Source organism: Athene noctua, chromosome 7 (genome assembly GCF_965140245.1).
Source record: "Athene noctua chromosome 7, bAthNoc1.hap1.1, whole genome shotgun sequence".
In the NCBI taxonomy this organism is placed as follows: Eukaryota; Metazoa; Chordata; class Aves; order Strigiformes; family Strigidae; genus Athene; species Athene noctua.
Window position 1 is genome coordinate 11,672,412 of NC_134043.1, and position 12,464 is coordinate 11,684,875.

At 41.1% G+C, this 12,464-nt stretch overlaps 1 protein-coding gene across 14 annotated transcripts in view; it reads right to left on the reverse strand.

The window, feature by feature from the left end:
* KALRN (kalirin RhoGEF kinase) overlaps window positions 1-12,464 on the reverse strand; it is a 524,667-nt gene that overhangs the window by 43,112 nt on the left and 469,091 nt on the right. For 12 of the 14 annotated variants that reach the window (XR_012633922.1, XM_074910291.1, XM_074910292.1 and 9 more), the window contains 8 exons: window positions 12,086-12,181; window positions 10,333-10,463; window positions 6,576-6,642; window positions 5,195-5,298; window positions 2,833-2,902; window positions 2,163-2,249; window positions 1,303-1,395; window positions 213-263 (listed from right to left, as the gene is read on the reverse strand). Coding sequence is in view for 13 of the 14 variants with exons in the window: in XM_074910291.1 (XP_074766392.1) it covers window positions 213-263; window positions 1,303-1,395; window positions 2,163-2,249; window positions 2,833-2,902; window positions 5,195-5,298; window positions 6,576-6,642; window positions 10,333-10,463; window positions 12,086-12,181 (699 nt within the window). In the remaining variant the exon portion in view is untranslated. The remainder of the gene's footprint in view (window positions 1-212; window positions 264-1,302; window positions 1,396-2,162; window positions 2,250-2,832; window positions 2,903-5,194; window positions 5,299-6,575; window positions 6,643-10,332; window positions 10,464-12,085; window positions 12,182-12,464) is intronic. The other 2 variants (XM_074910294.1, XM_074910293.1) reach the window with 1 other exon arrangement.

Below are 12,464 nucleotides of genomic sequence, written 5' to 3' on the forward strand. Positions count from 1 at the left end.
GGCCCTCATGCACTGAAGATGTACAGTAATGTCTAAAATAGGACGGTGCACTTACAATGCAGGACTGTGCCTTCATCTTCTGACTTAAACTAAGAGAAATACCACGTTTAGAATACCAGCAGGATCTTCAACTATTGTCAAAGGACTACTTCATTCCCCCATATAAAGTGCCACTAGATAACAGCACTATTGTCCAGGACATGAAAACGTACCTCTATATCAGAGCACTCCAGACCAGCTTTTTCACTGTACCTTAGGAAATCCTGGAGAAAGCAGAAAGATTTGCATTAAGACACTTCAGAAAGAGAAAACAAAAGATGCCGGTTTGAAAAAGAAAAAGCATATTCAGCATGTGATTGTCTGAGAAGTAACTTGCTAATATTAATAAATTCATCTTCAGAGGTTGCTGAACGTTATAACCACTTTATAGATATGGAAAAGGGGTGTGGATGGTTGCTGAAGACATTGCAGAAAAAAAGACAAAGCTGGGATTGCCCTTGGGAATGCTTACTTGTTCCCTGTCTTAAGACATAGGACCACACACACTTGAAGATTTTTCTTTTCCTTTTTGCATTTCAGGGAACATGTTGTTGTCTCTTTGCTAGTGTGCAATTACCAAAATGTGGGCTGATGCAGCCTGTTTGAGACTAGTTCAAAAAAGAGAAGAAACCAGCTCAGAGTCCCAGTACTACTGAAGATTACAGGGTAGGGATCAGACATGCCTAATTTTACATATTAGCTTCAGACACCTAGGGATGAATTTTCAGAAATGCTGAGAAATTGGCACTGTGGATAAGTCAGCAGAATCCAGAGTGGTCAGACACCTTGGGAAAAAAATTGTGGTGAGCTCCCCAAATTTTAAGACATCAGAATATTCTGGAAATAAATTTCTTATGCTGATTTGGAGAGAGATATTCAGAAATGGAGGCTATAGCATTTATTATAAGTATGCCATACAGCACCAAAGACAGGCTTTATTAACACACTTGTGCAGTTTAAAGAAATTTACTCTGAAACTCCAGAGGAAGAAAATTCCTATTTGAAGTTTACTCCTCTATAAAAAAATTCCAATAGAAAACAAAACAAAAAATCTTTTTACTATTTTAAATTGCAAACTAATCCCACAGATGTGGCCCCCCTGCTCTCTGGACATTTTCCTTGACACTCTGTCATTGTATGCCCTTGTTTAAGCAGACTTTGATTAAGTTATTCCTCAGTTAAAACTAAGGCTGATTTTAAAAAAACAGCATCTAATGAAAGATGCAGACTATAGTTTAGTCTGAACTGTATCTTTCCACTCACCTTGAGAAGAAGTTGATATTTAGTTATTCTTTGAATGGGCTTGATCAGAAAGTCACTGATTGTTAGCCGTTGGCTTATTTCCTGTTGAACCTCCTAAAAATTGAAGATTAAAAACAATCGCAAACAATCACAGATTAAAACAGAGAACATGATAAAATGTCTCAGTAGAGACTTATTTCCACAGAAATTTGGTCCGTTCTTAATCTTTTGTTTGCAAGAGGGAATGTTAGAGGATTTAAAAATCTGGCATATCCTATTTAGGCAAAGATTGGGTAAAAGTCATGACCGAGCTGGAAGGCGTTGGGAAGCACAGGATCCCTTCCCCCTTTGAGCTGACCGAACAGGACTGCAAGATCTGGAAACTACTCTTGCCACTGCAGAGGGGATTAGCTCACAAACAAGTCCTGCAGAGCATGTCTCATGCCCTTGGGTGAAACAAAACATCTTTCCCTTGTTAAACAAGCTTCTTTCACATTAATATCTAAATGTGCCTAGTCCCCTTGAAACAGACAAAGTTACTGGGAATTTATGAGAGGCACCACCCAGCTCCAGCAACTTTTATCTCCTCCCCTGTTTGTAGACTACAGATTAAAGTCTTACTTTATTTTGGACAGAAATCAATGCAGTTGTGGCACTCTGAAGGCCACAGACAGTTAGTACTGGATTAAATATTTATTAGAAATTAACAACATGAGAATGTGAAATAAATAACTTTTTTTCCCTGTAGCAGACTTTAGCAGCATCTGCAGTTATCAAAATCTTACAGAGTTTGTTTTAGACAAACCCCATAGGTTACAGAAAAGTCTGCTTGACTAGGACTCAGCTGTAAGTAGCAGTGATGTATAATAAGCCATGCTTACCTCAAAGTATGCCTCATACTCAGCTACTATATATTCGGATCGTGGCTTGTTTTGGCAATACACCACATACATGTGTAACCGCCGCTCCTATGAAAGCAAGAGGCACAGCAGCCCGGTGAGATACTGGCTACCGTTTTGTTCTGCTGTTAAAAGCTGGCAGAAAGTTGCTATGATGTTCTGCTTGGTCTTCCTTATTTTTGGTTTAATCAAAGATTTAGTTTGCTGAAGCAGGAAAGTATATTGGTTTACTGGTGCTGTTCTCCACTTTTGCACCATAGGCAAGGGGAGGCTTCCATGGGGGTAGCCAGTTAGAGTTGTCATTCCCACACTGGTAGGTCTGAAATTTGCTATAGAATTGTGCTCTGGCTAATATCACACAAATATGTCAATCCTAGAAGTTGGCAAGTACCTGCCACAATTATATTTTAGCAGATGACCTTGGCTGCATCACTTTTGCCCCCAAAATAAGAGGTCTGCAAGAAGGCAATGATTAATGCTTTAGTTCAATCCAGATGCTCACTGAGGATGCATAACTATAGGGCTACTTTATGTTTAAATTAAGTTTAGACATGTAAAACTATCAAGCTGGCACAAGCAGATATTTTTGGAAAGGAGTCATCACACCCTAAGTGACAACGATACTAGAGATAGGTAACAAAGTAAAACTTACATGCTTAATAAAAAGCTGTGCTAAACGGTCAGGTTCTTGAAGACATTTTTCCAGTTCAGCCAGGAAAAAGCTGAAAGAAAGGATATCAACATTTCAGAATACTTCTTTAGGTCATCCCAGCAGCAAACTAGTCATCCTTCAGATATATTAGTGCAATTTTAGCTATAGTATTAAATAAATGAAAAGGTAAGCCTGGCTTCAGCCCTTAATAGTGGCATTTCTAAAACATTCGATGAGAGATGTGAAATATGGAGGTCTTGTCCAAAACATCTGCTCTTCTTTACTATTACAGTGATCCTGATTTTTTAAAAGTGTCAATTACTATCTAACTGCAAGAGTTGCTTTCCTTCACTGAGAACTACCAAAGTAAATCTTTTCCATATACCAAAATGCTTGCGAAAATTCAACTGAAGCTTTACCAGAAGCTCTCAGTTGCATGAGCAGATTTGGAGTACTGGTCAATGTGAAAGAGATGCTAAAGTTTCCACTTTTAATAAACAAGTCAACATGTTTTTGCTGGTAGAGTTTCGGTATGTTCTTTTTTTTTCTATTTTTTCAGTATATTACTGTTAGTAATATATGGTAATTCATAACAGAAATAGTAATTAATAAATACCAACTCGTTATTCATTCAAGCTTGAATACCCTTGCCCAGAATATACTGGGATGCCTAAAAGTGAGGTAAAAGCAGTTAAGCTAAAATTTAGAAATACTGGTAGGTTTTTCTAACTCCTAGGTAAATACTGACAATCTCCATTTCCACAATCCTCCTCTTTTTCACTGTAGGATTTCTGTCTCAACTGCCTCCATGGATTTGCTACAGTAGCCCAATTTGGTGAGAGGACATGCCTGCAATGGTCTGGTCCCAAGAAATCCCAGAACCTCAAAAAAAGATGTTCATTGGACAGCTGTCCCAACTAAATGTCCCTATTGCTACCATCAGATACAGATGCTTTCATAACTCACTCCTCTATAAATGTTAAATTCATCTGCATGTAAATAGACTTCTTGACCCAGATGCATGGAGCTAAAAATAGGGAATCCCTCCCTGCATGTTACTGAAAGCTCCTATCATCACACTTAAACAATGAATAGCACCAGTAAAAAACACTTCATTGCTGGTATCAACTTAATATATGGTGAAGCTTTTCCTGACTTCTTTTGTTCTGTGCTCACAAGGGCATCTGTCAGAAGACAAGGACAGGCCCAGGCCATGAGATAAGCACCTGTGGGACACATGATGGGAAGGACACTGTGTTTCCTGGGTGAGGGAAATGTCCAGAGCTGAAGGGAGATCCAGACCAGTGTCCGCTGCTCAAGCCTGCACATGCATGCTAAAATTCTAGTTAGCAAGAGCTGTAGAGTATTTCTGAGTACCAGAGTTGAAATCATGACCATAGTCCATAAACAAGATATTGCTGTTCATACAGTTACCAGGGTTTGAAATAAGCCACGTGTTTTCAGCAGATTTTCATGAAACAGAGTTCCTAACCCAGAGTCAAAAGCATCAACCAGGCCAAAGATTGTCAGAACTTTTACGTGAGAAGTATCTTGAAAATATTTGAATTTTATTACCCTATTAGCCAAATACTACTAGTATGGTCAGTCTTCTTGATCCTGTGAGATGCAAAAAGATGTTTGTGTTGCTGAGGACCACAAGATATAGGAATGGATTGAGCCTACAGCTGTGACCCAAGAAACACAATTATAGCAGCCTCAGTAGCTTTCCTGCTAGTACCGCACAAGCAGCACCACTCTAGTGCCACATTGGGCCTGCTTATGAGAAGTAGCTCAGGAGCTGTGGATGGACCATTCCCCAGCAAGGAATGGCAAGAGCCATTGGCAAAACAGCACTGACACAGAGAAGACTCCCTTGTATGCAACATTTCTGTCACACTGAGCAGCACTCCTGGCACAGTGTTTCAGCCAGCATCAAGCTGTATCTGTGAGAGATGGCAAGACAAAGACCCTCCCATAAAGCCAGGCAGTGCAAACCTATAGCCCATCAAAGTTTTTTCACTGGGAAAAAGGAGTTTATGTAGGACCGACGCTTCGCTTCATGCAGTTGTGCCATTTTTGATTGGGTAGACAAAGCCCTGTATCAGGATCTAGTGTATCGTGAAACTGTGGCTAAAAGCACATGAATTAGAACATGTTCACAATGACTTCTGAAGTTACTAAGCAGCACTTACAAAGTAACAGAGACCATTTAAAGTGAGGCAATGTTCTTTGGAAGTTCAGCACTGAATGACCTATTGATGTTCAATTAAAGCAGCTTAGACACATAGACACCATACACCCCAATCCTTTATGAATGAGTGGTTAGAAAAGTGCTTATAAAGGACCTAAACCAAAAACTTACTCTTTGTGCCAGTCATAGATCTGATGAATATTGCCAAATACTATCTTGTCTTTCCCTTTCATATCTTCAGAAACTCCTTTTTCTTCTATCCTCTTCATGAAGCCCTTTAGGATTAATGATCAGAGATTAGCAAAAGGTTCATCTGAAAGGGGAGAATAATTATGCCTTTTTTTTTTTTTCAAAGAACCAAAAATGTCAGGATTTGTTACACTGAAAATGCTTAAAATATGTACAATTTAAAACCAGAAACCCATCTAGATACTTTAAATTACACAGTTTTCTTAGAAGAAAATTCAGAGGATTTATTCTGAATATCTACAACGCTTACACAAACCATTATTAGATGTCATTGAAGTGACAAGTGCAATTAGAAGATAAAAGTATAACAAATGTAGTTTATCAAGCTCTTGGCTTCTCTGGTAAGAGGAAGAAGCCACACTCTGTACTGAGTTCTTCCATTTACCACCATGAGCCTTGTGGGAGCACAAAGCCAAGAAGTAAATTTAAAGAGCCACATGAATAGGATTTCTCACACCTCCTGAGAGTTGCTTTATAAGCCTTTGGAGCACTGCAGCCCTCTGTCAGGTTTGCCAGTGGTGCATGATGTAAACAGAAGATAACACAAAGGTCTTCAAGTTTGGAAGCTGTTGAAAATCACTGTTAGGGTGGGCTGATAATTCTCCTTGGACAAGCGAATGCCAAAAAGCATTGCCGAAAGCCCACTTCAATCACGAGCCTCCAGTTCTGAGTCCTTGCTGGGAAAAAAACCTGGACTCTGCATGTGAGTTGGCTCTGACAGGTGATCCCTAGGGATCAGCCAGGTCTTTACAAACTGAAGCTTAAAAAAGCTATGACTGTTTTTAAACAGAAAAAAACCCAAACTCTATTTAATCTCAAGTGTATTTTTGCAAAACAATAATCCACAGGCCATACATACACCTCAGCACAGTTCCAAACCCAGCTTCCTGAAAGGTACTCAGACACAGGACATTAGTCCAGGTGCAAACTCAAGTAAAGTATGTGTTACCATTACTCAATATGACAGCAAGGAAAGCATGAAATAAGTGGTAGGAGCATGAGTTATTCTCTACCACTGCTCTCAAGGCTGCATTAGAGCAGGAAGAGTTTGTCACAAGCAGGGTAGCCAAGAAAAACCTTTGCACACTGGAGTTGAAACCTAGAATACAACATTCATTAGATGGAAACAAAGATAGTTTCCAAAGGCATTTCTTGTTTCTGTCAACATGAGAAGGGGACCATGGAAGCAGAGTGCAAAATAAAGCAGTTTGTTTCTCATGCTGCATTTTTATTGTTGTCACTTGTCAGCATGGTGCTTTTTAGTGGGAAAACGTTTTGCATAGCAGGGTTTGCTTCAGCTCACCTCCACAACAGTTCCCAAGTCTTTGACGTAGTCTTTTTCAGTCTGTACCAGTTCATTTAAGACAAACCTAAATTAAAACAGAACACACACATATTTGACCATATTCCTTGATGTTACTGTTTGCTCCTCTTACCACATATTTCCTCTCCATAAAACCCCGCCATCATCCAGGTCAGTTAACACAACTCACTCTTCACTCACTTATAGCTCAGTGGAATGTAAATGACAAAAATGTCACATTTCAGGTTCGGGTAGTCTCAATTCTCTTAACCACTATCTTCCTTAACCACTCTTAACCACTATTCTTCCTATCCCTCTTTACCCCCACTTCCCAGGATGGTGCAAGATAGCAGAAAACCAGCTGTCTGTACTTTTAACCTTCCCTTCCTGCTCCCCGCTCCTCCATCCCCCATGCAGCTCCCTGATAGCGATGGAGATGTGTCCTGATCCATTCTGCAGCAAGGAGGAGAGGATTTCTTGCTCCAGTCCTTCTGGATTTGCCCAAGATTCAGCAATTAATTTGGAAGTTTCAAACACTTGGAAAACAAATCCTGTCTTCTGTCATAACCAAAAGCTTAATCTTTCAGACTAGGTAATCTATGTATGGGTGTCAAATGCTTCACACTGATTTCAGAGCTAACAATCCTGTGTAGAAAAGTCACCTAATGAAAACCTGATGCATGCATGCATGCATGCAAACAACAGCAAGCTGACCAATCACATAACGTTCTTTCAAGGACAATTTCAAAAAGTTACAGCTTGCTGCAGACAGTTTGCCTCTCCATTACGCCAATACATAGATTTGGCGCATGACAAATAAACTCCATCTGTGCTCAAGTTCACTATGGCTGTAACAAGGCTAACAAGATAGAGGAGTGCTTTCATGCCTAATATCACTCTGTTCACATCAATCAGCAGACTGACCTGCTTGAAATGATAGGGCTAAGGGCAAACAGTGCTAAGATAAAAGCTTGTTTGAAAATATCTAGAGAGGAGAAAAAAAAAGTAGACTGGCATTGCAAGGAGAGACTCAGTTATGAGAGGTTACTGAGAAAATAAATCCTGCTCCCACTGCGCTCGCAACATGTCCCTTGCTCAGACAGAGCGGAGGAGAGACTTAAGACACGTGGCAGGAAGAGGTCAAACAGCTTCTTGTTCATCTGAGAGTGAAATCCAGCCCCCTTGGCAGAAGGCAGGGCTAGCAGCAGCGATGCCAGATGCTTGTGCTCTCCGAAGCGCCCTGCCAAGTTGTGTGCCTGGGTAGTAAACATGCGCAGGGCAAAAGGCTGCTCTCTTACAAAGCAGCAGCGTGTGTCCTGAACAAGAGTCTGCTGTACAGTCCCCTCTCGCTGGCTGACCTACTGTGCCCTTGTGAAAGGCTTGCCACGTCTCCTCTGCCCGGGCAGGCATGCTGGGAGGTTACTTTTTGGCTCACGCCACCTCTCACTGCATTGCTCCCCACGAACACAGAGAGCTGCTGCTGAGGGAATGGGGAGAACCTCTCCCACCTGCCCACTGCCTCTCCTTTGGTTTGAGTTACTGCAAGGATCTGTCTGGCCAAATCCTGCTCTAAAAATGAAGCAGCAGGTACCTGTAGTATGTAATGCTGCAGGACATGCGAACAGGTGGGTGTGAATTAAAAATCAGTGCAGCAACCGGGTATCTATTAGGTGAACAGACTAAACCTGCAAGTTTACACCTCTATTAGGAACCAGGGCCTGCACCTCCACCACTTTCCTTACACTCAGCACCAGTGTTCCCCCAGCTCCCCTACTCCTAGCGAGCAGAAAAATCAACCTTGACCACCTCTATTAGTTCTCTGAAGCCTATGTGACACAGGACCTTAGAGGTACTCCCAGAGTTAAGGTTTCTAAGATGCATGCTGACAAAAATTCACGTTTTCAAGAGCAAGGGCAGGCAGTTGCTTGGGAAGTGCCTGCCATGGTCACCAGCAGGTATTGACTATACAGCTGTATTTAAAATGGCATGAACTGGAACAAGGACAGAGCCTCCTTGCTTCTGGATAAGTCTGAATACCCGGATATGTTGGTAACGATATTCAATCTATACTGAAGAATGCTACTCAATGAGACTATTGCCTTATTGCTCAAAGAAATGCAGCAATCAAACCTGATGGAATAGGGATTTTCTAACACCAGGGCTAACTGCTGGCATGCATGTGCTGCCAGTGACACAGGAAATTACTGCCCATGCCTGTGCAAGGATTCAGCTGCTGTTTTGTGGGGAATGGGGCATCCCAGCTCAAGCTGGGAGCTCAGCTACCTCATACAGCTATGGAATTAAACTCCGTGAGCTGCACAGATGAAGAATACAGAGGCAAAGGAGCTGGAGAGGAGAGAGATGTCCTGTGCTGAAAGCCACTAGCAGGTGCTCCTAAACATCCTGGCATTTAGAAAATCTGGATGGAGGCTGCCATTAATTACACATAACACACTGCCAGTCCCCCTGCCAGAAGTGTCGCATACGAGAAAGCGTTACTGTATCTATGCTTACAGTGGCAAAGGACTCTGCACTAAAACTGCAACCTGCAGTTAGTTGCCAGTTATCTAATGAATGAATTGCTACCAGAGAAACCCAAGAACCTGCAATATTGAGGAGCTTTTAGGAGACAGGCGCGGGCAGAGATGTTCCCTGCGGGAAGGTTGACGGCTGCCTAGTAGAAAACTTCTCCCATTCAGAAACACATCCAGGAATGTCATGTCCCTCACTCTATTGCTTCTCTGGCTTCCTATAATAAACTGTAGGAGCAAATGATGGCTTTCACAGACCTGTGACACTTTGCTCCTATTTCCTCTTCTACTCTTAACTACCTCCTTGTTCTCCCCTGACTTGGTTTCTTTCCCTGCTTGGCATCCTTCCCAAATGGGATGCTCTTCTTCCACCTCTCACCTTACCACACTCCAATGAGACCCGTACAGACCATTACTTTTCCCCTCAACCTACTATTTGATTAGATCACTGCAGTTACTGCTGTTAGTGTAAGAGGCAGTATAAAGAAAACAGCTACCTCAGCTTTCTTTCATATAACTCTTCATTCTGTTTCTCCAATTCCCTGTGCCTTTCAGCTGAACTATTCATTTAAGAAATGCTTTAATCATGATAAGCTTTGAAGGCACAAGTGTTACTTTTTGTTACATTTAAGGGAATGTACAGATAATTTAAAAAATCAACTTCATGAGCTGTCACCATTTCTTTTGTCTTCCATTACCATGAACATGAGAGTTTCCTAAATGCAACTTTTGCCAAACTCCTCAGTGGTATGTTTTCACCAAAAATGCATCTGAATTCTGCCCCTTCCTTTGCTAATAACTGAGACAAAAAAATATTCTCTCATTCAAAAAATCCTAGTGGGATCCTCTGTTATTTGCCTTGAAGGTAGATAACTAGGTCAACCACATATTCCCCTTTGAGAGCTGACTTCACCTCTAGCAACATAGTAATTACCAAGGCAAACACCTCAGTAATACTCGTCTGGCTGTTCAGAGGCTTTTACGGCAACAAGTATTTGCTATCTGGGGTAAAAGCTGTACATTTTAAAGAGCAATGATGAACTTCTGGGGTGTGCAAGTGCTTTGATAAAGTATTTTTACAGGTTAAGAAAAAAAGAGAAGCAAGCAGAACACAGTTTTACCGCCAGTTCCATGCTCATTCACTGACAACAAAGTATTCTTTCAGTGCAGCTATGTGTCCTCCTTGGGTTCGTATTTCAGAAAGAAGAACCATCAAGATAACTTACATCCTGCCTCTCATTGCTTTGGCTTTTTGTTCCTCTTCAAGGTTTCGCGGGGGAGTTGAAGGCATCATTCCTTCATTTAAGCAGCCAGTGGCATCTTTTAAGCTTCCTCGGTAAGATCCTCCTTCAAGGGTCTAAACAAACCCCAAAGAACGATAGAATAAACATCATCCTTGAATTCCAGCATCAGTGTTATTTTCTGTTTCAAGTCAGTTCTGCAATCAACACTGCAGTCTAAAACCAAGCAGAGTATTCTGCAATACTTTTCTGCAGGACTTCGTGAAACACAACCAAACTAGTTTTAAGTTGACATAAGACCTCCACAAAAAAAAGCATTAAAACAGAGAAAACTTCCTTTTGCTAGAAGGTGGGAAAAGATGTTCCAATAGCCCCAGGAGGAGAAAACTCTTCCAAATTATTTCAAAACAACCTGAAAATATCCTGGTGTCTCAATCAGAAGAAAATGTTAAACTACACATGGTCAGTGTTTTTCTGCCAAAGACTGAATGAGGATTTTTGGTAGTGAAGTAAAACACAAAATGAAACAGAAATAGATGGATACAGAGTAACATTCCACAATAATTAAAGTTTCCCCAAATCCTTGGAAAGCAATTGCAATTGACCTAATGGCCTGCATGCGGATGAGAGAAAACAAAATACCCTCTGAAAATACATCTAACTGGATTAATGAAATGCTTTTCAATTTGTTAGTCCCTCAATAGAATAAAACTACTTTGAGTAAATTTTCTGGGAATGTCCCTCTCGTTTTCCCATGTCACAAAGAGTTCCTTCCCACTTACTCCTTATCAGGAACCCCTTGAATGCTGACTATCTTCATGTACCAACATCTCAAACTGAGAAAATACCAAAACCCTCTGAAATGATTCGCTAGATAAAGCTGCTTGCACAGAGCTACAGTAATTTGATGATCACCGTGGGTTTTTCTGTTTGTTTTTACTCTCTTCATCCTTCCAGTATACGTAAGGAAATGAACCTTTGTAGGCTCATTATAACCCACTTGTTAATTAAGTTACTAATTTTAGAGGTTCTGGGACATGTAGAAAAAGGTTTCAGCTTTTAATATTAACATTTTGAACTCTTTCAGGAAAAAGTTAAGAGAAGCCAAGATATGAAACAGGATTACTCCTTGTCCAACAGACATGGGACCAGACAGGGAGAGTGCACAATACTGAAATTTTTGAACAAATTAAACCCAGAGCATTTTTATTGCTTATTCCACTCCCTGTCAGAAAGAGTCGACAAGGCAGATTAAAAGCGACACATGAATCTTTTTAAAATTAAAACACAGCTGTGATACTTCAAGCAATTCTACTCTTTAGAGGGTCTTTTCAGGGAAGACAAATACCAAACAAAGTTCACATCTTGGGTAGTAAAACTCCTGTGCCTCAGAACAAGCTTTAAAACAAAAAAAACCCATCCCACTCTGTAAAATCTGAATACCAACAAGACCCCAGAAAGAGTACAGTTCAGTAGCTCATGCTCTGCAAAGCCTGCTCCAAAAATGCCTTTTGACAATGTAGGGCAGAGCCTACATGGCAATATGAGATGTAGGCTTCATCTCACACGGGAAGCAAAAATATCAGACACTCTACTGAGAAGTAGAGCACATAGGGTTAATAAAAGCATAGCATATGAAGGTGGAAAGCAAGGAAACGAGAAACAAGAGCTAAAAAAGACCTTCTCTAGAGTCATATTAGGCCTGCTGTGTACACAGTTTTCACAACACTAAACTTACCAGCTTACTTTTGACCAACTTTTCTATTGCACTGACAAGATCCGCGGCAGTTGGGACATCAGAGGAGCTCTGTCGAGCAGCTAGCAAAGAAGAGGACTGCAAGACACCAGGTTGCAAAGGAAAAGCAAGTTAGCAGGATGAGAAGGGAGTAGGAAACCAGCGGTCGGTGAAGCAGCTTCTGAGACAGGAGATGAACGTGGAAGGGGAGCAGGAGGGTTAGAGGACCACATGCATGGTCAGGTGAGTGAGTGTCACCATAACAGACGAGCACAGAATTGCCATCCACTTCTGGTGGCACATCTCCCTGCAGCAGTTCCAAGGCTGGGAACCAGGGAACAGCATCAAAGAACTGAAGTTCATTTGCAATCAGGCTAAATAC